General features: G+C 39.1%; 1 protein-coding gene across 4 annotated transcripts in view; it reads left to right on the top strand.

Moving 5' to 3' along the window:
- The window catches only part of HERC2 (HECT and RLD domain containing E3 ubiquitin protein ligase 2), a 129,662-nt gene that overhangs the window by 37,742 nt on the left and 64,278 nt on the right, over nucleotides 1–27,642 (top strand). For 3 of the 4 annotated variants that reach the window (XM_072994438.2, XM_072994439.2, XM_072994436.2), the window contains exons 13-39: nucleotides 1,743–1,900; nucleotides 2,250–2,363; nucleotides 5,190–5,441; nucleotides 5,581–5,774; nucleotides 7,090–7,290; nucleotides 9,108–9,336; nucleotides 9,462–9,586; nucleotides 10,951–11,129; nucleotides 11,763–11,947; nucleotides 12,099–12,254; nucleotides 12,680–12,865; nucleotides 13,671–13,841; nucleotides 13,930–14,033; nucleotides 14,807–14,957; nucleotides 16,713–16,927; nucleotides 19,568–19,700; nucleotides 19,807–19,934; nucleotides 20,025–20,220; nucleotides 20,621–20,757; nucleotides 21,356–21,529; nucleotides 21,622–21,758; nucleotides 22,742–22,893; nucleotides 23,582–23,773; nucleotides 24,559–24,746; nucleotides 24,848–25,040; nucleotides 25,832–26,014; nucleotides 26,998–27,182. In XM_072994438.2, coding sequence (XP_072850539.2) covers nucleotides 1,743–1,900; nucleotides 2,250–2,363; nucleotides 5,190–5,441; nucleotides 5,581–5,774; nucleotides 7,090–7,290; nucleotides 9,108–9,336; nucleotides 9,462–9,586; nucleotides 10,951–11,129; nucleotides 11,763–11,947; nucleotides 12,099–12,254; nucleotides 12,680–12,865; nucleotides 13,671–13,841; nucleotides 13,930–14,033; nucleotides 14,807–14,957; nucleotides 16,713–16,927; nucleotides 19,568–19,700; nucleotides 19,807–19,934; nucleotides 20,025–20,220; nucleotides 20,621–20,757; nucleotides 21,356–21,529; nucleotides 21,622–21,758; nucleotides 22,742–22,893; nucleotides 23,582–23,773; nucleotides 24,559–24,746; nucleotides 24,848–25,040; nucleotides 25,832–26,014; nucleotides 26,998–27,182 — 4,618 coding nt within the window. The remainder of the gene's footprint in view (nucleotides 1–1,742; nucleotides 1,901–2,249; nucleotides 2,364–5,189; nucleotides 5,442–5,580; nucleotides 5,775–7,089; nucleotides 7,291–9,107; nucleotides 9,337–9,461; nucleotides 9,587–10,950; nucleotides 11,130–11,762; nucleotides 11,948–12,098; nucleotides 12,255–12,679; nucleotides 12,866–13,670; nucleotides 13,842–13,929; nucleotides 14,034–14,806; nucleotides 14,958–16,712; nucleotides 16,928–19,567; nucleotides 19,701–19,806; nucleotides 19,935–20,024; nucleotides 20,221–20,620; nucleotides 20,758–21,355; nucleotides 21,530–21,621; nucleotides 21,759–22,741; nucleotides 22,894–23,581; nucleotides 23,774–24,558; nucleotides 24,747–24,847; nucleotides 25,041–25,831; nucleotides 26,015–26,997; nucleotides 27,183–27,642) is intronic. The other variant, XM_072994437.2, reaches the window with a different exon arrangement.

The raw sequence follows: 27,642 nt of genomic DNA, 5'->3' as shown, positions 1-27,642 counted from the left end.
TAACTGAGGGTTAATAATTGATGATTTATGAAGGAAAAGGTACAGACAAACCAAGTACTATGTTTTCTAGTATGAAAGGTCCAAAACAAAGAGATATGTCTCTTTACTGCATGTGTTTGTGAGTAATAGGGTAATAACCTGTCAAGAAGAATCAGACAAAAAGAAGGCAAATTGTGTTAGAAATCTTCATGTGGAAGCCTTCTTAAATCCCCAGGTTTTTGCCTCCCTTATTCTTAATGGCAGTGCTTCAATTTAAACAATGGAATTGTAATCTTCATATGTGAATAAAATAATGGGAAATTGAGCAGTATATAAGAAAACATTACAGTATATTATAGAAGATACTTTGCGGTGCACAGACTTACTCCAAAGAAATATTTACTGGGGCAAACTTTGATTTAGTGTTAGCTGAAGAAGATGTAGGCAAAAGCACATAATAACTGAAATTTTGTTGCTCAGTGTAGTGAGTCAATTGAACTTACTGAAAAGTTGGCTCACCAGATCCCCACTGATTCAGTGGGCCTACTCTAGTTGCCGCTCACTACCCTAAGCAGCAGGATTTCAGCCATTATAGTATTATAATTGTAGTATAAATAGTATAAAAGTTATAATGCTGAAATAATCGAATTAATAGCAGTGAAGAACAGTAAAGAAAGGTTTTAGATAAAGCTGTTAGCCAGAAAGTGGCCAAAATCCTTCTTGTGTAAATTTACAGGGTGGAAGCTGGTGATGTAATCAGTTGGTGCCAGTAATACTTAGTTCGAACTAATTAAAAGCTCCTTTTCCCCTGTTTTTTGTTCTGAGTGGAGATGGGGATATTCGCATTTGTATACAAATATGAATATCTCTGCACAGGTGTCGTTAACAAGGGTCCAGCTCCATGGGGCCAGACGGCCTACTCACTGATCTACCACAGACATGGATGGCGCAATTCTTTGAATGGCGCTGCAGCATGCGATATGCTCGCCACTTTTCCATCTTGCAGAGAGGCTTGTCCTCCTGCCAGGAGTAGCAGGTGGATCGCACGCTGTGGCACCATTTGTAGAATTGCGCTGTCTGTGTCTGCAGCGGATCGGTCTGTGGACCATCCAGCTCCATGGATGCCAGCTGTGTGGGGATATCCGTATACGAATACCCTCATCTCTAGTTCTGAGACTCCTTAGGGACCAAGACTCCCTTTTGGTTTGGAGAAGGTTTTGGAAGCATTGGGATCGGGGGGGGGGGGAGAGGGCAGGGAGCCTTTTAAACACCAGAAATCACACACCAGATATCGCACACCAGATTGTGCTTTGCGGGAATCTAATTGCAAATTGACTACAATGAAACATTTAGACCTTAGATCCACTGAGCATGAATGTTTGCCAGCATCTGGTGTCTAATAAAGTTTATTGGTTACTGATACTTAAATGACACCACTGAATAACAAAGAATTCGTCAGTAACGTTAGCTCCTGTCCATCTTATTGAAAAGTTCTGCAACAACAGAGCAGAACAGTGTTTTATGAAGAAACCAGACACTTGTATTCTGATGCCAAAATGCTTGATAAATAGAATATTTTGTTTTCCTGTTTTGGAGGGACATAGAACTAAAAGAGATATAAGCAAATATCTCTGTAGGCTGTCTCAGTGTGCGAGATCTATGTAGGTTTCTTGGTATCAGGCATCTTTTAAAAAAAATACTATGTTTTATATGAACACTTAATTCTAGTAACTTTTTGGTTTCTTTGATTCTACTCTGTGTAGACCTTTAGAAGAACCGAAGATGGTTTCTGCTTTGTCGGGGAAACAGGCTGGGAAGCATGTTGTACATATTGCATGTGGAAGTACCTATAGTGCTGCCATTACTGCTGAAGGAGAACTCTACACATGGGGCCGAGGCAACTATGGCAGACTGGGCCATGGTAGGTTTGTGTTCATTCCTTTGGTCTATTAGTTATGAAATCTTTCAGTTCAGATCTGCCAACATGAAAAGCAAAGCATGCTGCTTATATACCACCCCATAGTGCTTCAAGCACTCTCTGGGCGGTTTACAAGTTAATTATGCAGGATACACATTACCCCCCCCCCCCCCCGCAAGCTGGGTACTCATTTTACTGACCTCAGAAGGATAGAAGGCTGAGTCAACCTTGAGCTGGCTACCTGGGATCAAACCCCAGGTCATGAGCACAGTTTTGGCTGCAGTACAGTGGTTTAACCACTGCGCCAGAAGGCCTGTGAACACAAATATTCTTTTTTCCTTTTGTTCTGAAGGTTCCAGTGAAGATCAGACAATCCCTATGCTGGTTACTGGGCTGAAAGGACTAAAGGTGATTGATGTTTCGTGTGGGAGTGGTGATGCTCAGACGCTTGCTGTGACTGAAAATGGTTAGTGGCATAACCAGCAGCATCATTTGGTCGGCTTGCTTTAGTTACACTTGAGAGGGTCCTGTTTTAGAAGTGTTCTTTGGTTTACTTTAGATTTGTATGCTACATTTGACAGTTAATTGTAGTTTATTTTAATGTATTAAATAGTCATAGAATGTGTTTCAGGCATTCAAGACTGCATATGGAACAAATATTAAAACAATGTAAGCAGCAATGAAGGTAAGAAACAGAGCACTAAAAATCTCTAGAAGTAGAGAATCTCCTAGATCCACCATTTAAAAGGTCAACAGATGTTGGAAGAAACAAAACTATCTTTACTGTTGTTCAGAAGTTAGAGTGGTCTTAATCAACTAGATAGGCGGGATATAAAATAAATAAATAAATAAATAAATAAATAAATAAATAAATAAATAAATAAATAAATTAAGTAGTAATGGGACTGCTATAATCTGCTTAGGGAGCAAATTCTTTAATTGGGATAATGTTATAGAAAAGGGCCTGCTCATGATTGATTGTCTTACTACTTTTGATGGTAGATGACAGGAAGGGTCAAGACAAGGATTGTAAGCCGTGTGTTGCATTCATATTGGAGGATGTAATAATGTTTCAAATTTTGTTAACCAAATTTATAATTGGCATTAGCTCTAAGAAACAGTCACCTTAAAATTCCTGATTCCCAAAAATCAGTGGCTGGAAACTTACTACAAAATACTGTATGCAAAAGAGAAATTGCACAAGTGGTTTTAGCAATTTCCTGCCCATCTGCTGCTCACCTGGATTTGCAACCTGAGTACATCAGAGCATGTAAGAGGCAGACAGATTGCACACAGCAGTTAAGCAATTTTGAGTTTATTCTGCACAAATTGAATAGGATTTTGACCAATGAGAACATATTTTTACATTTGCCATAGGATGTTACCTTGAAAATCAGTAACATCCCCTAATGCTTTCTAGCAAGACTATAGGCTGACTAGATTATGAATAGCTTTTTGAATGTTTGAAATTATAATCAGGGCAACATAATTGTCTATTCACAGAATAGTGAAAGCTAAATTGTTTTCCTGAAAGTTATATAGAGATGCAATCTGAGGACATTCAGTCTCTTTTGAATATGGAAGCTTTCAGATTATATTGCGTAAGTCTGTTCTGGGCATTCCTGAGTCTAGTCCTTCAGTAATCACTCATTTGCAATGTAGGTCTTCTTGGCTCAAAGGAGGAATTCATTTGTGCAGTCTTAATAATTACACTAAACTTCAGTTTCTGCAGGATGGTAAACTTCACATATTTTATCTACAAAATCAGAATATATGAAAACAGTATGAAAATAGCTGTTGGTGTAAGAGTAGTTTGTAAGATTAATTCAAAGACATATTTTTGTAGGCATAACCTGAGAAAGGGTAGGCTGACAGTGGGTACTCTATTTGTGCCTAAGAATTCATTTAAGAACAATGTTTTTTCCTTTTCCTTCCCCTCCTCTCTCTTTTTTTTTTTTTGGATAAACAATTCTGGCAGAATTGAAGGAAATTAAAGTAACCCTTGATCAAATTCACTCTTGATTGTGAACCCTCTTTGGAGGGCGTTTTCAGATTTCAGAAATGGAGAGCTTTTTTCTTTACTTTCAATTTTAGATACTTGACATGTTTGTGTGTATCATTAAGCTTAGTTAGGCATCCTTCAGTCTCGAGAGACTATGGTAATGTGCTCTGTATGGAGAACTTGGAACAGCGTCTAGTTTGGCTGAGAAGGCCAATTCGAGAGTGACAATCCCTTCCACACTGAAGACAAATACAATCTGTCCCCTGTCCAGCTCCCTGATTTTGCTGCTTCCGGGACTGCCTCTTTGCCTTGGCCTGCTGGACAAGGGTCTCTTCAAATTGGGAGAGGCCGTGATGCACCACCTGCCTCCAGGCTGAATGCTCCAATGTCAGGGTTTCCCATCTCTTAAGGTCCATTCTTAAGGCCTTCAAATCCCGCTTGCAGATATCCTGGTATCGCAGCTGAGGTCTCTCTCTGGGGTGATTTCCCTGCACCAATTCTCCATACAGGAGATCTTTTGGAATCCAACCATCAGCCATTCTCATGACATGCCCGAGCCAATGTAGATGTCATTGTTTCAGTAATGTATACATGTTAAAAATTCTAGCTCATTCTAGGACTACTCTATTTGGAACTTTGTCCTGCCAGGTGATGCCAAAAATGCGTCGGAGACAACGCATATGGAACGTGTTCAGCTTCCTCTCCTGCCGTGCACAAGGGGTCCAGGACTCACTGCAGTACAGGAGTGTGCTCAGGACATTAAGCTTAGGAGTCCTATTAAACCACATTGGGCAAAATTCTGTTGGCATAAATTTACATGGCAGGAGCTGATGACATCACCAGTTTCTGCCAATAAAATTTAATTAAAATTAGTTGAAAGCTTCCTATTCCCTTATTTTAGGTTATGAGGCTTCCTAGGACTCTCTTTTGAAAAGGGGAAGCCTTTGGAAACTTCAAGGCGTGGGGGAGGGAAGTTTTTAATTGCCACAGAATGGCAGCCAGCAACATCAGGCCTGCTGGGCAGAGAAATTATTATCAGTCCAGCCAACAACAATGGCAGTGTAAAAAACATTGCTGAAATTGATCCTTCTCTTGCTTTTGTAGTGGAAAATAAGCATGGCTTTTAGCTTTTTTATGGTAGGTCCCCCCCCCCCAAATGATTTATTTCTGCTTTTGCTTTAAGTAGTTTTATTTTTTTAATTCTTGATCGTCAGAACAGATAGATGTTGTTACTGTTTCTTCTTCTTCTTCTACTACTAATACTGCTACTAATAGAATCTGCTTTTTCAGGTCAAGTGTGGTCTTGGGGTGATGGTGATTATGGAAAGCTGGGAAGAGGTGGCAGTGATGGCTGCAAAACCCCCAAGCTAATAGAAAAACTTCAGGACTTGGATGTAGTCAAAGTGCGCTGTGGGAGTCAGTTTTCAGTTGCTCTAACAAAAGATGGCCAGGTCTACTCCTGGGGAAAGGGAGACAATCAGAGGCTTGGCCATGGAACGGAAGAACATGTTCGATATCCGAAACTGCTAGAAGGTTTGCAAGGTAAATACCGAGGCAACGTTTTATCTATTAAACTGATTTCAGATACAGAGTTGAAGTTGGCTCTCCTTCTTTAACTTGGTTTTTGGATAGAACTGTAACACTGATCATTGCCATCATTTGTTTCTGTTCCCTTGCCCAGGGAAAAAAGTGATAGATGTAGCGGCTGGATCTACACACTGTTTAGCACTCACAGAAGATAGCGAAGTGTACAGCTGGGGAAGCAATGATCAGTGCCAGCATTTTGACACTCTGAGGATCACCAAACCTGAGCCTACTGCTCTTCCCGGATTAGATTCCAAGCACATAGTTGGTGTTGCTTGTGGGCCAGCACAGGTAGGCTTCCACAATACAGTTAGTATATGTCTTCTAATATTATTTTCTGCAGGGCTTTGTGAGAGAGGATTTACATGGCCATGTTTCCTTGTATTCCCTGGTTACTACCACATATTCTGTTTTCTTCGTTTTGTCTTTGAAGGTTTGAACATCTAACTTCTTGTTGTGTTTTCCTTAAATGTTTCACACACACACCCCCTTTAGGTTTTTTAACCGACTCTAATTACTTGTTACTTTGGAGTGCCTGCTAATATCAATTGTACAAAGTCTGAGGGCAAAGAAAATGTAATTACATCGTGGATGATCAGTATGAGTGTTAGGCTCATGCTAGTCATCCATGAGTTCCTTTGTATGATTCTTTTACACATTTATGTGATTGTGTTACAGAAAGCTGATTAATCAGTGGCACTGTGTTACACAAAACAATCTAAAGTTGGCTGGGTGCTTATCTCTGTGCAAGCACATTTTTATTAGGATTTCCAGCTCCAATGTGTTTTTTCTCTGTGAGGGGAAAAAGATTGGTATCCATATATTTTCTTCTTGGGACAATTCTGGTCAGCAGAATGTCATAAGAAGAAACAGTAATAAATGCTTCCTTTCCCACAAAACACTACTCTATACTGTTGCTTCTTATAGCTGTTTTCCTTGTTTTAGTACACAACAATTTTTAAGGACTGGGTATCACATGTAGTTAAATCTGAATCCTATAGACCAGTGGTTCTTAACCTTTGTTACTCAGGTGTTTTTGAACTGCAACTCCCAGAAACCCCAGCTAGCAGAACTGATGGTGAAGGCTTCTGGGAGTTGTAGTCCAAAAACATCTGAGTAACAAAGGTTAAGAACCAGTGCTATAGACTCATATATTGTCTCTCCCCCCCCCCCCCCCGCCCTCATATATCACTACCTACCAAACAGAAGAAGTATATATTTAGGGTGCTTGGGGATACTATCCTATGTTTCAAGCCTGGCAGTAGATCATAGCTTACCAGAGTGCATTGAATGGGGTAAAATAATAGTAACTTGAGAGATAAATATTCCCTACTGAATCTGCTCTGGAAATAGGCCATCTCTCAAGGAGGTGAGTTGTCCTGTGCTTGATGTCTTTCAGTAGTTGTTGGCTTTTCGTAGATATTGGCTTAGCTGATTAAGTTGTTATCTCTTAGAAGAAGAATTCATTGGAGGGTCTTACTAATGGGGAAAAATAGAATAATAGGAAGTGGGAGGAGGTTATACTTTTCAGAGATACTACATTGAATTTTACATTTATTTTGCTTTTTCACTGTCAAGGTTGCTTATTTCTTGCTGTTTCTTCTAGAGCTTTGCCTGGTCATCTTGTTCAGAATGGTCTATTGGTTTACGTGTGCCTTTTGTGGTAGATGTTTGCCCAATGACATTTGAACAGCTGGATCTCTTACTCAGGCAAGTGACGGAAGGAATGGATGGCACTTCTGACTGGCCGCCTCCACAGGAGAAAGAATGTATGGCTGTGGCTACTCTGAACCTGCTAAGGCTACAGGTATATAAAGTGCAATTGAGGCGAGACTCTAGCACAAACTTGTACAATGACAGGGATGTATTGTTTTAAACATCCAATGGATATTTGAAGTACCAACGTTCAACTGGTACAAAATACCTTTTAATTCTCTTAATGCTTATAGTAACATGGGGAGTGAATTAGTGAAAGTAGAGTTTCTGTCAGAATTCAGAGTTGTAACATTACTTTTTAACATATTTTTGGTGTGACGAGGTAGCAGTATATTTTAGAGAATAATGTAACAATTGATGATGTTGCTTTTATTTTTTGGTCCCTGCAAGTTACACCGTTTCTATTCTGTTTGTGTAATTATGGAAGAAGATTTTGCCTTTTTATTTTTAATAAAAACTGAAATCTTCTTCTGTAATTACACAAGCAGATGGAAATAGTGTAACTTGCAGGGACAAATTGCCACTTATGAAATAGTCCCTACTTAGATTCCTCACTGTGCATCAATTGTAAGGCTTGGTGAATGTCCAGGAATCGACCGTATGTTTCCGTGTATAAAACGACAATCTTTCCTATAATAATTAAAGGAAAAACTGAGGGTCGTTTTATACTTGGAAATGGGGGGGGAGGGATCAAAGTGCTTTGATCCCTGTTCTCCGCTCCATGTTTTGCAAACAAAATGGAGGGGGAAAGCAATCCCTACTTTGCCCCCTACATTTTTGTTGCAAAAAGCAGCTTTTCCCCTCCACGTTTTGCAAAGAAGATGGAAGGGAAAAGCAATTTCTGCTTTCCCCCTCCATTTTCATTGCAAAACCTGGAGGGGAAAAGCTGCTTTTTGCAATCAAAATGGAGGGGGGAAAGCATAAATCCCTTTTCCCCTCCATTTTCTTTGCAAAACCTGGATGGGGAAAGCTGCTTTTTTGCAATGAAAATGTAGGGGGAAAGCAGGAAAGTAAGAAACTTTGATTTAGAAAAGTGATTTAGAAAAGTTTTATACATGGGGTTGTCTTATACATGGAAAAATGCGGTAAGCAGGTGCTCATTGATTAGGGCTAATATGTGCAAGTTGCACCATTTCCCTTCTGCTGTATAATTAATTACACAAGAAGATTCAGGCAGATATTTAATGAGTGATATTTTCTTGTCATCCCTAAATGATTGCTGAGGAAAAATAATTGATAGGTCTTGATCATTTTTGTATCTTTAAAGTATTTTCAAAACAACAAAAATAAAAAGGAACATATTAGTAATGCATTGATTTACTTTCTGGCTGAAATTATGTTGCTTAGTGTTATAAGTCATACTAGAGTAGGGCTATCGTATCAGTGGGGATCTTCTCAATGTTCCACCAATTCAGTGGCCTACTCTAGTTGTGATTTACTACTCTGAAGTGAATTGCAACTAGAGTAGGCCCATCTAAATGGAATTTGAAAAGGAGTTGACTCACCAAATCCCCACTGATTCATTGGGTGTACTCTAATGTGACTTATTGTACTAAGCAACAGGATTTCAGTGGCTTAATACTGCATCCCCTAGTACTGGTACAGGGAAAGCAATAAGCAGCAAAGTACTTTTTAAAAAAGAAAATAGCTCAAACTCTGATTTGTGTTCTCATCTCTTAAGTCTGGCATACTTCTCTGTGAATACAATATTATGAGCAGAATTCTGTTTAAGTGAATAACTCATGCAGTGGTCAGTGACTCAAGAGACTTCAGTGGTCTGTGTCTCCAATGCTGCCTCCTGCAGCTCTTGCCAGAGATTGAGTGGAGCCATGCCACGTGGGTTCCAACCAGTTAGCATACTTGTTTCTGCTTTATATTTTATAAATTTAACTGTGTTTTGTCTTTCAGCTTCATGCTGCTATTAGTCACCAAGTTGACCCAGAATGCCTTGGTTTGGGGTTAGGTAGTGTCTTACTCAACAGCTTGAAACAGACAGTAGTGACCTTAGCAAGTAATGCTGGTGTACTTAACACTGTGCAATCGGCAGCCCAAGCAGTGTTGCAAAGTGGATGGTCAGTGTTGCTGCCAACAGCAGAAGAACGAGCAAGGGCTCTTTCAGCACTCTTACCCAGTGCAGGTATGCCTTTTGTGCAAAGTACAGGTGGAAGGTGGAGATGGGGAAATCAGTGGAAAAATACATTGCTCCTATATATGTTTGTGTATGTGTTTTCCAGTCAAGTAAGTGGATCTGTCCATTTATAGTTTCAGGGAATGAAACCAGTATAAGTCCAGGACGTAGATTTATGATAGATCTGCTGGTTGGAAGCTTGATGGCTGATGGTGGTTTAGAGTCTGCTTTGAATGCTGCTATCACTGCAGAAATCCAGGTATGCTTATTTTGAGTACTCTGCATATTATAAACAGAATTAGGAAATATTGTCATTGCCAATATGTATTAATCCAGTTGATTTCAAATAACCTTCACTTCTTAATTTGTTTCATAGTTGCATTATGAATCCTAATTAACTGAATACATTTGGACCTTGGACAATAATATATTTGCAATTTCTTTACATTGGGGTGGTAGCTTGTGGCCTTCCAGATGATGCTGGATTTAAGTTCTTGTGATTTTTCGTCCATCATTCATTTAATGCTGAGAGCTGACAGAAGCTGCAGTCCAGTAACATCCAAAGCCCACAAGTTGACTGTTACTATGTCTGTAAGAGTCACAATATTGCAGTAGTGTGAAAGTACTATATCAGATTATATATTTCTAGCGAAAGACCTGTCCTATTTTGTTGTTGTTGTTTCCATGTTCTTTCAATAACAATTACAAAGCACATATGGCATATTGTTGCACATGATTTTCAACTGATTTTCAGTCCTGTTTGTTCAGAAAGCAACTTTATTTGTTCATGGTTATTCAGTTTTGTTTTGAAGGCTGTGCCCCTGTTTCCTTGTGCCAAGGATTCTGACACTGTTTGGATCTTGAACCTGGAAAATTAACATTCAATGGATTTGCCCTTCTGGCATCTTGTACTGTACCATAGCACAAGTAGATACACAACCAGTGTCCTGACCAGAGAAAGTGTGGGAGTGTGATGGATAGTGAGCAAGACAATTAGACTCTCTTGCATTTTGCCCCACTTATACTCCATTAACCCAACAGGATTCAGGCCACTAATTCCATTATAACAGATGTACTGTGGTTTGGGAAATCTGGCAGGACCATGTTTGCTAATCTGGCAAGACCATGGGGCCCCAGAGGTTGTTGGACTGTGCCTCTTATCAATGCTCACCATTTGCTGTGCTGGCTGAGGCGGATAGGAATTGCAGTCCATTAATTTCTAGAGAGATACACATTCCCCATCCTGATGTAGTGACTCACACATTTCATCTGTGTAAAATGCTGTTCCAACCATATTCCTACAACCTCTATCCCTTTAGGAATCTTCTTTTAACACGGTGATTTATTTTTTCACTATCTTGGCATTATTAGATTCAGCAAGTGAGGCTTCCCAAATGACGTACAACAGCTTTCTTGTCTTTTAGTCTCAGAATCTCCTGTGATCTTCCATTCTTCTCTGATATCTGTGCCAAATTGCTAAATGTATTTTAAGGGGGATGTTCCACTAAACACAGTACAGGGTGTAAGAATGCCATTCAGGCACTGTTTTCTGACCAAGCATTGACTCGTTCATTTTGTGATCATGTAGTTTGTTTTTCTTTTCTTTTCTTTTTTCTTTTTTAGGATATAGAGGCAAAGAAAGAAGCTCAGAAAGAGAAAGAAATTGATGAACAAGAAGCAAATGCATCAACACTTCACAGAAGTAGAACACCCCTAGACAAAGACCTAATTAATACTGGGATTTATGAATCTGCAGGAAAACAAAGCTTACCTCTGGTCCAACTAATTCAACAATTATTAAGGTGGTTTTTCCTCCTCCCTAAATAAGATTACCCTAAATTAATGGCTGTTTCTTCTGTTTTATTGTTACCTTTTATTTTATTTTATTTTATTTTCCTATGTTGTCTCTGATTTGTGTTCCTTGTTCTTGGGGGCAGGAACCATAATACGTAAGACCCACCTCGAAGAAACGGTAATAAGGGACTCTATAGGTTGGAAGGTGTGGGGGTCATCCTCTCATTTGAAGTAATCAGCTTGGGTGTGTAATTTCCTTCACTGCTTTCCAGCTGCTTTTGAGACCTCAAGGAACTTTCAAAAGCACATTGCCATGTGGCGTAACAGTGTGCTATTTTAAAAGAATGCAATTGTATAATAGCTCTAAGAACATCATAAAGGACATCATATTGTACAACACATAAGCACAATCCTTTTTTAGTTTCCTAGGATGTTAATGGTTATGAGATGAAAAGCTTTAAGCTCGGTTTTTTTAAAATAGTATCAAATTATTCATGTGAGACAGCCATGATGGCAGCTAACTTTATCCAAATGTGTCGACCCTCTGACTCAAGAAAATATGTAGCAAAATATTACTGCACGACTCGCTAGCTAGCTTTCTTGTCAAGATCCCTTTCAAAATCGTATATTATTCCCATTAGGAACATTGCTTCGCAGACAATAGCTAGGCTGAAAGATGTGGCTCGTCGTATTTCTTCCTGCTTAGACCATGAACATTACAGTAAAGAGAGATCTGCTTCTTTGGACCTACTGCTGCGTTTTCAGCGCTTGCTTGTTAGTAAGCTGTATCCAGGAGACAGTGCTGGACAGATCCCTAACACATATAGTAAGTAATGCAGTTAGTAAAAACGAGAGATTCACATTAACATGCTGTTGACTTTTTAAAATTAAATTGCATTTCCAAATCACTGTTTGATTTTGAAATTTATATATGAATATAAGTATTCTCTCTCACCACCCCACCTTTTTTTAAACAGCTCCTGAGCTTCTAGGAGTGGGTTCTCTTTTTAAAAAATACACAGCGCTTCTGTGTACACATATTGGAGACATCCTGCCTGTAGCAATCAGCATTGCTTCTACAAGTCACAGGCATTTTGCAGAAGTATCTCGTGTTGTAGATGGAGACCTAACAGGTACTAGCCCTTGACCTTTGTAGATTGTATTATATTACCATTAAAACAAAAAGTAATGAAAATGTAATGGTCAGAGTTGTGCTTACTGTAGTTCTGCTCATGCTGGAGGAAGTGGGCATGGAGACAGTATTCACTTATTTTCCCCCACTGCTCATCTTCTAAGCCTTGAAAAGCTGGATTGGGGGACCTTCCAGATCACCATGAGAGGCAATATGGGATACTTTGGGAATAAGGGGAATTTGAAAATTGCCTCCAAACTCTCAACCTTTAGCAGGAAAAGCCTCTATTGAGGCTTGGCTTCCAAGAGTGAAATAATCTTTCTATTGGTGGAACAGTTAGTCTGAATAATCCACCACTGATTTGTTAAGTGTATGCAGACATGCTCATTTTTTTTTTGCTTTACTAAATGCTTTGTTTCCCCCTAGGTGTACTCCTTCCAGAGCTGGTAGTATCTATAGTACTCTTGTTGAGTAAGAATGCTGGGCTTATACAGGAAGCCGGTGCAATTCCTTTACTGGCAGGCCTATTGGAGCATCTAGACAGATTTAATCATTTAGCTCCTGGAAAAGACAGAGATGACAATGAAGACTTAGCTTGGCCAGGAATAATGGGTATGTTATCTATAGGACACATTGATAAAATGTTCCTGGAGGGGAGAACGCAGAAGATGTTGCTGGGGGACTTCTGTTTGACATCCTGGCCATTGCCCTGTAGGGTCCCTCAGGTTTCTGTTTTGTCCTCTGTTCTATTTAACATCTATCTTCCACTTTTTGAGCCTGCTTTGCTGTTAAGATAACCAGAGGATGCTCTTCTCTTGGTCCCATCACCTTTATGGGTGCATTTGATGGAGTCAAGGGAGAGGGACGCCTCTGTCCCTGCACCCATACTCTGGAACACCCTCCCACAGGATGTCAGGCTGGCCCCACTTTTGCTGTCTGACTGCAAGTAAAGACCTTTCTCTTTAGACAGATTTCCCCTTAGTGACTGGCTGTCTGAGATAGGTTTTTAAATGGAGTGTTGTACTTTGAATCTGTTTTTTGGTGTTGATTTTGTTTGCCATTTTTAGTTTGGTATTTGTTTGATTCTTTTAAATATTTGTATACTTGCTCTTTTTTAGCTTTTAAATATTACCTTTTAATGGTGTAAATCACCTTGTGTCCTTTTAAAGGGGAAAAGCAGGGTAAAATATTATTTATAAACAAACAAACAAACAAGAAAACCTTAGTGGATCTTTCCAGCAGAGGTTATAGCTTGTATTTTTAGGTAGGTTTCAAATGCATTCTGTCTTGTCCCAAAATGTACTTGTCACAGGATACATACTTATTTAGTATTTTCTTTCTTACTTAGTTTCATATTATTTCAAATGAGTGTGGTAATGAATCATGGAGATAACATACATATCTTTTCATCTATTAGGTTCATTCTTTACAGGACAGAATTGCAGAAATAATGAGGAGGTAACACTTATAAGAAAAGCTGACCTGGAAAACCACAATAAAGACGGTGGCTTCTGGACAGTGATTGATGGCAAAGTTTATGATATAAAGGATTTTCAAACACAGTCATTAACAGGAAGCAGTATACTTGGTGAGATTTCACCTCATTGATAAAAACATACAAAAGCCAATTACAAGTTCACTTACCTTCTGAATGAAATGTTTTCTGTTTTCTTTAGCTCAGTTTGCAGGGGAAGATCCCGTTGTAGCTTTGGAAGCAGCTTTGCAGTTTGAGGATACAAGAGAATCGATGCATGCCTTCTGTGTCGGCCAATACATGGAGGTGAAACTACGGGGAGATAATCTGAAACTTGTGCACTTCCTTATGTTTTAATCCTTATATTAAGATTAAAAACCAACTTTTAAAACAATTCAAAAGCTATACATACATACATACATACATACATACATACATACATACATACAGACAGACAGACAGACAGACAGACAGACAGACAGTGGATTAACCCTCGCTATGTGAAAACATCGCTGTACGGAACGGGGAAAGCCATTGGCTCCAAAACTCACAGTTCAGCGAAGTTTTCCCATAGCCGGCAGCCATTTCCGTGCTCTCGGTAAGCGAGGGGAGGGCGCGAAAACGCGTACGTACGTATGTATGTACGTACGTATGTATGTACGTACGTACGTATGTACGTACGTACCTGCCTGCCTGCCTGCCTGCCTGCCTGCCTGCCTGCCTACCTACCTACCTACCTACCTACCTATCTACCTACATACAGATCCTGGAGGTTTCATGTGGAGGATATATCAGGGGTCTCCTACCAACTCTACTTAGACTGAAGAAACTACTTGGATGAGTAGTGAAATGTTTCAACCTAACAAGAAAGAAGTTCAGTTGCTCAACTTCCATATAACCTCACCAGGATGACTGAGAACCTTCACAGATATGGAGCAGGATTGTGTTTTGAATCTGTGATTATATTTTTAAAATTGAAACTCTTCAGATAATTAATAGTTATTGATTTGTTGGGAAAGTTTTGGCATACCTCGGATGTTTAATATAAGAATTGTATTCTTTTTATTTTTGTGTTCCAGCCTGATCAGGAAGTGATTACTACACCAGATACTGGCAGTCTGTCATCGCCTCTGATAGATACTGAAAGGAACTTAGGCTTGCTTCTTGGACTACATGCTTCTTATCTATCAATGAGTACAGCACTTTCTCCTGTGGAAATCGAATGTGCCAGTAAGAACAGCTTTGCTTTCATTAAATAGTACTGCTAATATGAAGTCATTAACGAGGTGTATTTTGCCCTGTTCTTCTGGGCCACATTTAAATGGATTTTTACCAAACAATAGCTAAATTGCTCAGTTAAGGTGCACTTGTGTGATTGTGTTCATGCACACACAAATACACAAACATACCTACATTCAAAAGTAAACCTAATTCAGCTAAGGAATTATCCCTTAGTCTAGGCGCAAAGCAGGACAAAAAATATTTTTAATTCATCAGCAGTAAATGTATATAAGATTGCAGTTTTAGATAATACCTGTTCTAGTGCAAATTATTCATCTTTTCTGTGATTAAGCGTGAAATCTTAAATCAGTTCACAAACAGTGTTTTAGTAATTTGAGATAGAACCTTATGTGCCTGCTTTAAATCGGTACTCAGGTATGAGATAAAAAGAGCAATAGTAAAATGCTCTTGGGGGGATTCTTCATATATCGTAGTTGATCAAAAGCAGGACTTAGTAATGTAAGTTTTATTTATTTATTTATTTATTAAATTTATATTCCGACCATCTAGACCGAAGTCTACTCTGGGCGGCTAACAATGATAGATAAAATAAAACAATATAATAAAATAAAAAACAACAGTAGTAATATAGTTCAAGATGCGAAAAAAAATATTCAAGTGATGACAGGAGAGAAAGCCTGCCTAAAGAGCCAGGTCTTAAGTTTGCTCTTGAAATCACCCAAGGCGAGGGGCCACTTCCGAGAAGGCCCGGTTTCTTGTTCTTTCTCTCCGGTTTTGGATGGAAAAATCTACTAGTGCAGTGAAACGTACCTTGCTTTCCTTTATTATGCACTTTATAAGACCACTGCACTTTGCCCAACATGCTCAGCAAACCACTCACCTGGAAGGAAGTGCTGTTCTCTGTTCATTTATGAGGAAGTATTAGCCAGAATAAAGGACGTGGTGGCGCTGCGGGTTAAACCGCAGAAGCCTCTGTGCTGTAAGGTCTGTAGATCTTCAGCTGTAAGATCAAATCCACATGACAGAGTGAGCGCCCATCGCTTGTCCCAGCTCCCGCGGTTCAAAAGCATGCAAATGCAAGTAGATAATTAGGGACCACCGCAGTGGGAACGTAACAGCGTTCTGTGTCTAAGTTGCGCTGGCCATGTGACCACGGAAGATTGTCTTCGGACAAATGCTGGTTCTATGGCTTGGAAACAGGGATGAGCACCACCCCCTAGAGTCAAACATGACTGGACAAAAACTGTCAAGGGGAACCTTTACCTTTACCTATTAGCTTGAATGGGGGGGGGGAGACCTTAAAATTTGGCAAAAGTATGGAATTAGCACAGCATGTGTTAGGAAGTGGCTAGAACTCTGTAATTAAGTATTTGCTTTGCTTGCAAAAAAGACCAAAGGTTCAACCCTTCATGTCTTCATTTTAAATAACAAGAAAAAATACCTCGTGTAGCAAGGAGAAAATCTAGTGCCCAAGACTTTGGACAACACTATTACTTGGAATAGATTCATTGGGCTTAATGAGTCAATGGTCTTGCTTATTTTGTTATATCTACTTGTAAAAGAAATTTAAACCTTTTGAAACAAACGAAGAAAGGTTACCAAAATCATCTATATTATTTCTCCTTTAAAGTCTGTTAGATATTTCTCCCTGGTTTTAAACAGCGGAATGCCTTATTAAAACAGAGCAGCTGCAAAAACAATGTGATTAAACTATCTCATCTGTTTTATCCCCTTTTTTTGTAGAATGGTTGAAATCCTCTATTTTCTCTGGAGGCTTACAGACCAGTCAGATTCATTACAGTTACAATGAGGAGAAGGACGAAGACCATTGCAGCTCTCCTGGTAACACCACCCCTAACAAGTCAAAGCTATATTCACATCGACTAACTTTGAGTGACCACTCACAGCCGTTCCTGCAAGCTATTGCAGACAACAGTATCCAGGATCATACTGTAAAGGTAATAATACTGCATTGTCTTAAGGATACAGGTCGGCAAAATTTTGTGCTTGTTGTTTGCCGATTCTGGTGGTTCTAGGACCCTGTCTGCCGATGGAAGGTGGATTCTTTCAGATCACAGTCTGTACATGAAAACAACCAATGAAAATTGCAGTGTCTGAAAACCCTTATGAAGATGCTGACTTTTATTTTGGTCTGAACTATTACTAGATGCTTGTCCAAAAAATCAGAACAGGGGAAACTGGATTGTTATGTAGACAAGAAGGTCAGAACAATCCAGACAGTTATAATACATTCTTTAAAAGGCTAGGTGTCCAGTGTCTGGTATTCATTTTTTCCGTCCTCCATGCATTTATAATTCTCTGTTTTGGACTGTTTGATTCTGGAAGTAATTCTGGCCTTCTTCCATAATATCCACTGATCTTTGTAAAGCTGCAGCAGCAGTCATGATTCATCTTTCCACACTGTGCCAGGTAGTGGGCTGATAGCATCTGCTGCCTTTTAGAAACAACTATAAAACTTTGGTTAAAAATATAAATAAAACTGTGTGCGAAGATATAAACCATGCTGTTCATCTGGCTGCCACTTCTTCGAAAGGACTTTATCTTCGCACTGTTAAGGTGTGTTTTGTATAGCAGGAAGGAATGCCATATTTCATTATTCTAATTCATGTGGAAGAGATTATATTTGTGAGGAAAAGAGGGCTAAGCTGTTGCTGTTCATTTCCCAGATATTGTGTCCAAGAATGCTTCTGAAAATGTGGGACTCTTGGTACTTGTTGAATTTTGATGATGTGTCCCAGGCATAATGTCATATTAGCAGCTGCTGGGTGTGTGTGTAAAATTGCAAAAATGTCAGAGTTATCTCTCTTCTTTGTGCCACTAGATATACATGCATGCACATGAGCTCTGAGTCTGTGTATTCTTTGGCTTCTATCCTTCTCCAATTGAGTCCTTTTCGTTCACACAATTTGTCAGTATAGTAGCTTGTTTTGGTGGAGTGGCATTGGAGACAGTTTGAAAATGGGCAGGGGTATTGCCTGTAAGCTGTCTTCTTCACAATCTCTCAGGTGCCCTTCTATTTTGTTCCTCTCATTATTCCACCTCCTGGACCTGTTTGTTCAAGAGTGTCAGCCTAATGTATTTTATGGAAGTAAGCAAGTCAATTTAGAATTACTGAAGTTTGTAATTTAGAGTTTGCAAAGAGTAATATTCGACTAACCCTCACCCCCCAGTCAAAAAAGGGCAGAGATCTCATGGCTTTGCATGAAACAGTGTATTTTTTTAATATCATCAGCTGCCCCAACTGTGGCCAAAGACAGAGTTAACTTTTCCCCCTCCTTAACCTGCTTATATTTCCTGCCATCTTTCTAAATTTCTCCTACATCAGCTGATGACATTGCTGCTGCTGGGATGTTGGACAGTGGTTTGAATGTATTGTTGGGTTAACCCAGAGCTTGACCCTCCAAGCAGCTTGACACAGAATCTGATCCTGACTCTGTATGCTCCCGTCTTTTAAACATTTCTGGTTTTGTACTTCTTTGGAAAAACTTATCTGGACATGATGGCAAAAGGCATGATGTTTATCAAGGCTGTTACCATTAATTTTTGTTTTTTATGTAGCTTTGTACTGGTTTGAGATGAGTATGCATCATATTGTGCAGTAGTTCTTGAGAGAAACTGAGAAGCTGTGTGTTGTGTTATTTTGAGGGGACAGCACATTTACACTGTTATACAAGCTGTATACTCACTGCTTTACATTGTAGCCAAGTGTCATTTCTTCAGTGTTGTCACTTGATAAGATATACTTAAAATATTTGTGAAATACTGTACAGTATAAGGGGGTGAACTCACTTCTGTGATATACTGTAAATATATCTACTCTTTATCATATTAAATATAATCCTCCTGATTTGATTATTACTGGTTTTAGTTATAACACAAGTAATAACTATCTCTGAAGGTAAAAGTTTATGATCAAAGTCTAGGAGTAATGGCAATCAGATAAGAACCGGAGTGAGCAATAGCAAGGACTTCATTTCCCAAGGTGCTGTATGCCACCCAAGTGGCTGCACTTTCTGACTCTTTGCTGCTCGGAATGCTGGGATTAGAAGTCCTGCTGGGTAGATTCCCAGCATCTTTGCGGCACATTATGGGTGACCGAGTAAGTGGCTATGTATTGTATACTGCATAGTAGCAGGCAACACTGTGAGGGCTACATGAAATGGCTGGGCAGGTCAATTTGGCCCATGGGCCTTGAGTTTGACACATGTGCTGTAGACGCTGGTGCCATCAACATTCAGTCTGTCTTTGCTATATAAAGCTTGGCATTTTTTTTTCCTGTTGGCAAAATGGGCATGATATAGTAAGGCATTGTTGGACCATATCTTGACATTTTGAATTGTGGACACAGAAACTTCATCCCACATTTCATAAACTGGATTTGGATGTGTTTGTGTGTTAGCTCATAGGATAGAGGGTTTGCAGTGATGATTAATTCTTTAGCTTGTAATATGATCATTAAATAATTGTGAATTTTATCTTATTTTAAAAATAATGTCAACTGCTAAGTATGAATTGCTAGGCTGTAATGGTGTTCTAATAAATATGTGTATGTATGTCTATATCTGTATTTTGTGCAGGACTTCTTATGTCAAGTGGAGAAATATTGCAAACAGTGTCACTTGACGACACCTATTACATTCCCTCCAGAGCACCCAGTGGAAGAAGTAGGACGTCTGTTGCTGTGTTGCCTTCTAAAGCATGAGGATTTAGGTACCTATATTTCACACACAATTCTATATATATTAAAATTAAATTATTGCTTTAACGTTTCCTTTGATATTACAGTGAGTTTTTCTTTCTATTTTTGCTTCCAAAGGTCATGTCGCACTCTCTCTTGTTCATCCTGCTATACTAGGAGTTGATCAAGTTAAACACCGAACACTTCCAAAATCTGTAGCAGATGTGTGTCGTGTTGTCTACCAAGCAAAGTGTTCACTGATCAAGGTAAACATCAAGCTAAAAATTCACTGCTATCTGTTCTTAATGATAGTTGTTGTTTTAATAACATTAACTTGTTTGTATCATTATTTTAAGACTCATCAGGAACAAGGAAGGTCTTACAAAGAAGTTTGTGCTCCTGTAATTGAACGTCTGAGATTCCTCTTCAATGAACTGCGTCCGGCAGTGTGCAATGACCTCTCCATCATGTCCAAGCTTAAAAGTCTAAGTTCTCTGCCCCGATGGAAAAGAGTAGTTCAGAAGATAATTAGAGAGAGAAGAAAAAAGAGGGGTAAAATATGTTTTGAAGTATTTTCTAGTACTGGAGGATATTTGTGCATTTTGTTGGTTGACTTATAGAGTGTAGTGGATTCTTGGGTTATCCCCAAGCCAAGGTTCTGTGTTTCATTAAAAATGTGGTACAATCAGTTATTAAAGTACCCTACTCTGTGTGGACCCTATCTTGTAATTTCAAAATCCAATATAAAATGAGGAGTTTGGAAAGCAAGAGTCACCAAACATGTGTTCCACATGCAACTGTGTATATTTGTAAACTCATCTCTTTTAATAAAATGAATAGCTTTTTCATGGAAGAATAATGACATTGTCTATGGAAGCTTAAGAATTTGCTGTTTAGGAAATACTGGTTTATTAAAGTGTGTTATATTTTGAAATTCGCCCCCCACTCATAGTCCCTAAAAAATCTGAATCTTCTGATGTGGAAGAATCCAAAATTGGGAATGAAGAGAGTGATTTGGAAGAGCCACGTGTGATACCTCACAGCCCTGTGACAGCTGATAAAAGATCCTTGTCAGTCAAATCACCCAAGGTAAAGCATCAAGTGTCTCAATATAGAGAAAGTGGTATTTGTCAGAAATTTAGAACATAGGTACAGACAATATATGCTTCACAGCATTGTTCAATGACCATTATAGCATCACTTTAGAATTTGCTTGGATATTCTGTGCCTAAGGACCAGTGCTTATGTACATATACATGTTGGGAAACAGTATTGCAGGCCATGAAGGACACCTTGGTTGATCAGAGCCTTTATTAATATGCATAATGGATTGGATTCTGCATCCCTCTTTTGCCATCATTCAGAATATGTAGTTGGGTAATTATGTGATCCAGCCCTCAGCCTGGATGAATTTCCTTAATGTCAGGAATGTAAATGTCAGGGTTGACATTTGTCTTTGTTATTATTTTTAGCTACCACTAGACCATTTTGTCTGCTAATTTTTTAAATATAAAAGTACAATGTATATATAAGTGTACTATTTATAATGGGACAGGCCCTTCCTTGAGTCTAGAACTTTAGAACGTTAAATATTGTTTGTGAATGTGCCATTGGAAAGCAAGCACTGTTTTTGGTCTTACATCTTGAGTTATTGATTTGAATGTTAAGTATGTATTTCTTTTCCTAGGATAAATGGCAGCCACTAATAAATACAGTTACAGGTGTGCATAAATACAAGTGGCTGAAACAAAATGTCCAAGGCTTATATCCCCAGTCTGCTCTTCTCAACACCATTGTTGAATTCGCTCTAAAAGAAGAGCCTGTTGATGTAGAAAAAATGAGGAAGTGCTTACTCAAGCAGGTAAAGCATGATTTGTTTGTTACATGTGAGTGAAGACTTACTGCTTAAGACATTTATCTGGAGATGATACTTACTTTATCTATGCTTTGCAGCTAGAAAGAGCCGAAGTTCGTTTAGAGGGGATTGACACAATTCTGAAACTGGCAAACAAAAGCTTCTTGCTGCCTTCTGTGCAATACGCTATGTTCTGTGGATGGCAAAGACTCATTCCAGAAGGGACAAATATAGGGTAATTCTTCTATATGTGATCTGTGACTCACATATGAGTTGTTCTGTATCTGTGCAAGCCTGTTCAAAACTTTCTAAAGCTGCTCTGCATGACATTGGTAGAAACACCACCTTTCATGATGATGTCCATGTATAGTGTGGTTCTTGCTCTTTTGCCAAGTTGGGCACAGCTGCAGCAGCTTGTTTAGGAATCTCTCCTACTTTATCAGGTCAAAAACTAAATAAAAATAAAAATTAAAGAAGACAGAGAAGTCACCTAAAAGACTAACTGCTATATTTTAATGTGAGCTTTCATGGATCAAGTCCACTTCCTCAGACGTAAGAGTGAAATTACATGGCAAATTTTGTACATTTATACAGGGCCCCCAAGTAAGTGCTTGATTAGTAGACATAAGTGGCAAATTGTGTGAGTCAGTGTAGTATTTCACACCTAGTAATGACTTCCATTTTGATATTCAGATCTTTGCATTGAAGCTTTGTGCTGTGAAAAGCGACAATGATTTTAGTGGCTAAAGGAAACCCTAGTTGTAGATAACAACAACAGAAAGAACTATTTTACTTTCTTAGTGGTGCCAAGTATTCATCCAATAACTATTACTTCTTTTAGCCCCAATTGCAGATTTTGCTGTATAGTGTAGTGGTCCTTAGAATCATATATGACAGTTTCAGAGCTGAGGCACAGAGATAAGGATTTTGACAATGGGTTTTAGTATACAATCCAGTATCATGCAGCAAGGGGCCAGATGCTCAGTGCAGTGTTTATGTGTTATTAGAGCACTCTGTTTCCACAAGCTGTCGTCAGGAAACCCACAAGGGAGGATTTTGTGGGTTTTTTGAAAAGCAGATTTGCTATTGTTGCCTCCAGTGTAGGTAATTTTGTTGTATTTTGCAGTAGCATCTGCTTAGTTTGTACCGAAATGTGTTCAAATGGGGTATAATTTTTTTAAATTCTGAAATATGGTCTTTTAAAAAAAATTTATAAAGGGAGCCTCTAACAGACTGCTTAAAGGATGTTGATCTGATTCCACCCTTCAATCGGATGCTTCTTGAAGTTACCTTTGGCAAATTGTATTCGTGGGCTATTCAAAATGTTCGCAACATATTGCTTGATGCTAATAACAGATTCAAAGAACTAGGTAAGAAGTTCATGGTCTTTGTCATTAAATTTCCTTCATACCAAGTTTATTTCTTGCAAGTTCTTGCATATTAATAAGCTGCATGTTTGTTATTGAATTTCCATAATGTTACAGATATGCTTCTACTTCTGCATACAGTGGTCAGCAAATCCTGCTTGTGGCATGTTTGTTAGTCTACTTTTTATTTTTACTTTTGTTCTTGTAATGAAATGTGGATTGGTTGGGGAGCGGGAAACTATATGCATGGGTTGAACCTGTACTGTCTTCTATAGTTTTCCTGGTAAGAAAAAGTAGAACAGAACCCTGTCTTCTGAGTTACATACTCTGAGTGGGTTCTTGTTGCCTTGAAGACTGGCCCATCGGCAAATCTGATTGCTGATTAGGGGTCAAGACATTTTGTTTTTAAATGTGCATGCTTCATTCAGATGAAGTACTAAGGTAAATCTTCCTTCACAATTTGAATCTGAATAGCAGAAATCAGACTGCTTACTAGCAACCTGGGGAAGAATAAGAGTGACTGATGATGATGATGATGATGATGATGATTATGATTATGATTATGATAGTAGTAGTAGTAGTAGTAGTAGTAGTAGTAGTAGTAGTAGTAGTAACTGGTGAGACAATAATAACTGGCAGTAAGTCTTGTAAAGGTTATTCACATCTGTTTGCTTTCTCATTTCTTCACCAGGAATCCAGCCTGTTCCTCTGCAAACCATTACCAATGACAATCCTGCTGGACCAAGTCTTGGGACCATTCCTCAAGCCCGATTCTTACTGGTGATGCTTAACATGTTAACCTTGCAGCATGGCGCAAACACCTTGAACCTTCTTCTCAATTCCGGCATGTTGGCATTGACTCAAACCACCCTGCGGTTGATAGGTAGGATTACTTTTGCAGACCTTTTTGTCCTGAAATTCACTAATCTCCTTGGAGGCCTTACAATTGAACAGTGACTCTTACATCCATGTCCAACTTTAAATAAAATAAATAAATAAAATTATGCACATCCTTACAGGGTTTTCTTCCCAGAATTAGACAATTTGGAAACCTGAAAATAAATTCCTCTGACATGTATGTGGTCACAACGACCAGATAGGTGGGATATAAATAGAATAAATAAATACAATTGTGCCTCGCATTACGAGCGCTCCGTTTTACGATGAAATCGCTTTACGTTGAAGGTTTTGCGATCACAAAAGCAATCACAAAACAATGTTTCCTATGGGGGAATTTCGCTTTGTGATGATCAGTTCCCTGCTTCGGGAACCGATTCTCGCAAAGTGATGATTTTCGGCCAGCTGATCGGTGCTTTCAAAATGGCCACCAGGTAAAAAACATGGCTCCCTGCTCTTTTCTGGGACAGATTCCTCGCTGCACAGGCAGCGAAAACAGCCACGCTATGGAGGATCTTCGCTGGACAGTGAGTTTCAAGCCCCTAGGAACGCTTTAATCGGGTTTTAATGCGTTTCTATGGGCTTTTTAATTTCGCATTACAACGTTTTCGTTTTACAGCGATTTCGCTGGAACGGATTAACGTCGTAATGCGAGGCACCATTGTAAATAAATGTATTTAGCTCTTGAATTTCATTTTATCTTGTGTGCATTTTGTATCCAGACTTAACAGTGTGTCTGCTAATGGCTCAAAATATGTCTTGTTGAATTAGGGCCCAGTTCTGACAACGTTGAGGAAGATTTACTTGCTTCGTCCCGTGGTGCTTCTGCTACAGTACTAGAAGAATCCAGGAAGGAGACTACTCCAGTTCAGCTTCCTGTTTCAGGGCCAGAACTGGCAGCTATGATGAAGATTGGTACCAGAGTTATGAGAGGGGTAGATTGGAAGTGGGGTGACCAGGTAAAGTCCTTGTCTGCTTATTTAACTAGAGATGTATCCAATCCAAAAATTCTTGCAGACGTGTATTAAAATTTTCTGTGTAACTGCTGCTGTTTCTTCAGGATGGGCCGCCTCCAGGATTGGGTCGTGTTATTGGAGAACTAGGTGAAGATGGCTGGATTAGAGTTCAGTGGGACACTGGCAGTACAAATTCTTACAGGATGGGGAAAGAGGGAAAGTATGATCTCAAACTGGCTGAACCACCGCCTACTTCTCTGCCTACAACAGAAGACTCAGATACAGAGGATGATTCCGGTAAAGAAGTTCTGTAAACACAGTGGCAATGTACTTTCTAAGCAAAAAGTGCTAATATACTCAAACAAGACCTTATTTTGCATTCCTCTCAGTTTTCATAAAATAGGTCCAAGTAATTCAGAGAAACATCTGCTTGATAACTAACTTTTGTGACTATATTTCTCGAAGCTGATGTTCGGCAACATGTAGCCCTCCAGATTTGTTAAAGTACAATTCCTATTATTCCTTTCCAGTATAGACAGTTACAGGGGATGATAAGAATTGCAATTCAGCAACATCTAGAAGGCCATAAATTGTCCACCTTTTGGGCCTTTTTTTCTTCCTTGATCAGAGGTGTGTTTTGTCAGTTGATATTCACTTTTAGCCTTGTGTTGCTGCAGAGGTGTAGGTTTCAGGTTTCACCTCCGGTGGTGTGGACTAGAATGTCTCTCCTTGACCCCGATAGACAAAGACAAAGGATTGCCAGTCATTTAGCACCTCTTTTCTGTATCTCCTGGGCCTGTATTAAAACATGGTTCTTTTTTGGTTGGGAATAAAGGTACACCAAAGCATAGCAAACCCCACATCCGAAAATCAGCATTAAACTGGGAATTCCGCATTTCCCTTTTTTCTGAGGATAAGGAGTTGTGGAATTTTTTCTGCTCTGCTAGTGAATTCTGGAATTTCTCCAGGGCTTATGAACTTGAAATGTTATGTGTTTATTAGGGAATATCAGTTAGTTTGACTATAAAAATAAGTAGATTTGTTTTAACTTAATTCCCTTCAGTCACTTGCTTTGTGTCTTGTTTCAGAAGGAGAACAAATTGAAAGAAATCTCCATCCTACTTCCATGATGTTGACAAGTACAGTGAATCTGCTGCAGACTCTGTGCCTCTCAGCTGGAGTCCATGCTGAAGTAATGCAGAACGAAGCCACTAGGACGTTGTGTGGACTTCTCCGTATGTTGGTAGAGAGTGGAACGACAGATAAATCAAGTAAATACATGCAATATATATGGTTCTTGCTTTTGTATGTGCAGTGTTTATCTTAAAATTAGTAAATTGCGAGTTTAGAGATTGAAATAGTTTGTATCGCTGTGTCTCTCTGTGTGTGTGCGTGCGTGCGTGCGTGCACGTGCACATGTTAACATCCTCCCCTCCCCCAGCAAATAGTACCATATGTATTGTAGATTTCTGGTGCTCTGTATTTGTACATATTCTGTAAATAATTCTGAAGAAATGTAAATAAAATCAGGTGATGAAATCCTGCAAGTGTTCCTCTATTGAAGAAAGGCTTCTGTCAGTTTAATGAGGATGGTGTGATGTCCCCTCCTCCTTGTAGCTCCCATGTCCCTTACATCTGCTCTAGAGAGTTGGAGAGGCAATTAGAGGAAAGAAAGCTTCTGCTCCCATCTCTAAAAGCACATTCGCAGCATGTTGGCTATCACCCAATATCTTCAATATGACAGCTGTATGGTCCAATTCCACAGGGGAATATTTGACTGTCTTCACAGGGCTCCTGCCTTATATGGACTCCCTATGAGAGACTTATAGACTTATGTTTTACACACAACTGGCATGGAATGTATTTGTAGTCTCAGAACTTTTTATATTAATTCAACTCTTTCCCCTGGATGCCTCCTTGATATTCTGAATTAAATGTTCAAAAAGGAATCTTCTTTTCTAAAATGTATTTTGCATGCAAATGTGTATATAAAATGCTCAAAGTTGCAGGCATGTATTCGTGTGAAATGTATAAAAATGAATATGTTTCAAAATCTACGGTCTTATACAGAATTTCAGTTCATATATGTAGACAGTATTTTTATTATTTTCACCTGCCATACTTGTAATTAAAACAGTTAACCTGTATTATTCAAGAAAATTGGTTTACCCCAGGGCAGTGCTTTGTAATGAAGGTATGCACATTGAATAATGCTGGGAAGAGTAACTAAGATTTTTCCCCCTCAAATTTTCAGCTTCCCTGCCAAATACGCTAGTTAATAAAGAACAGCACAGGAACTGGTGTACATTGGGTTTCATCCGAAGCATAGCACTCATGCCTCAGATGTGCAGCACTCTTAGCACATCTCAGTGGATAACCCTGCTAATGAAAATTGTAGAGGGACATGAATCCTTCACTGCTGTATCTCTGCAACGACAGGTAATAATAGTATACAGTCTGGGGTATCATGGGACAATTAACTACCAGAAGTTGATTCATACCACAGTTTTGAACCCATGGTTCTTTAGTCTGATTCACAGTTAAGCAGCTTTAAAAGGTCCTCTTGTAAGCGACAGAACAAAATGAAAATGTGGTATGGGCTTGGTTGCAGCAGTTAGTTTAGACATGAATGAGTAATTAGAAATGTGTTCTGATGGATGCGAATTTAGTAGTTGATTATTTATAAGCATTGACCTGGATCCAAAGAACACTGTAGTTATGTTCATGTGCCCAAGGGAATGCAGGCATTTTATTTTCAAACCAACAACAAAGCTCCTTTGAAACCAAGGGTTGGGGAAGTATAACCGTCTTGTCTGTCATTCAAGGGAAGAACAACAGAAAAGAGAGCCCCTGGGCCTACTCGAGACATTTAGTTTGCCTAAAGTAGCCCTTGGATTCC

Source organism: Pogona vitticeps, chromosome 3, assembly GCF_051106095.1.
Source record: "Pogona vitticeps strain Pit_001003342236 chromosome 3, PviZW2.1, whole genome shotgun sequence".
NCBI lineage: Eukaryota > Metazoa > Chordata > Lepidosauria > Squamata > Agamidae > Pogona > Pogona vitticeps.
This window is presented reverse-complemented; position numbering and strand designations above follow the sequence as displayed.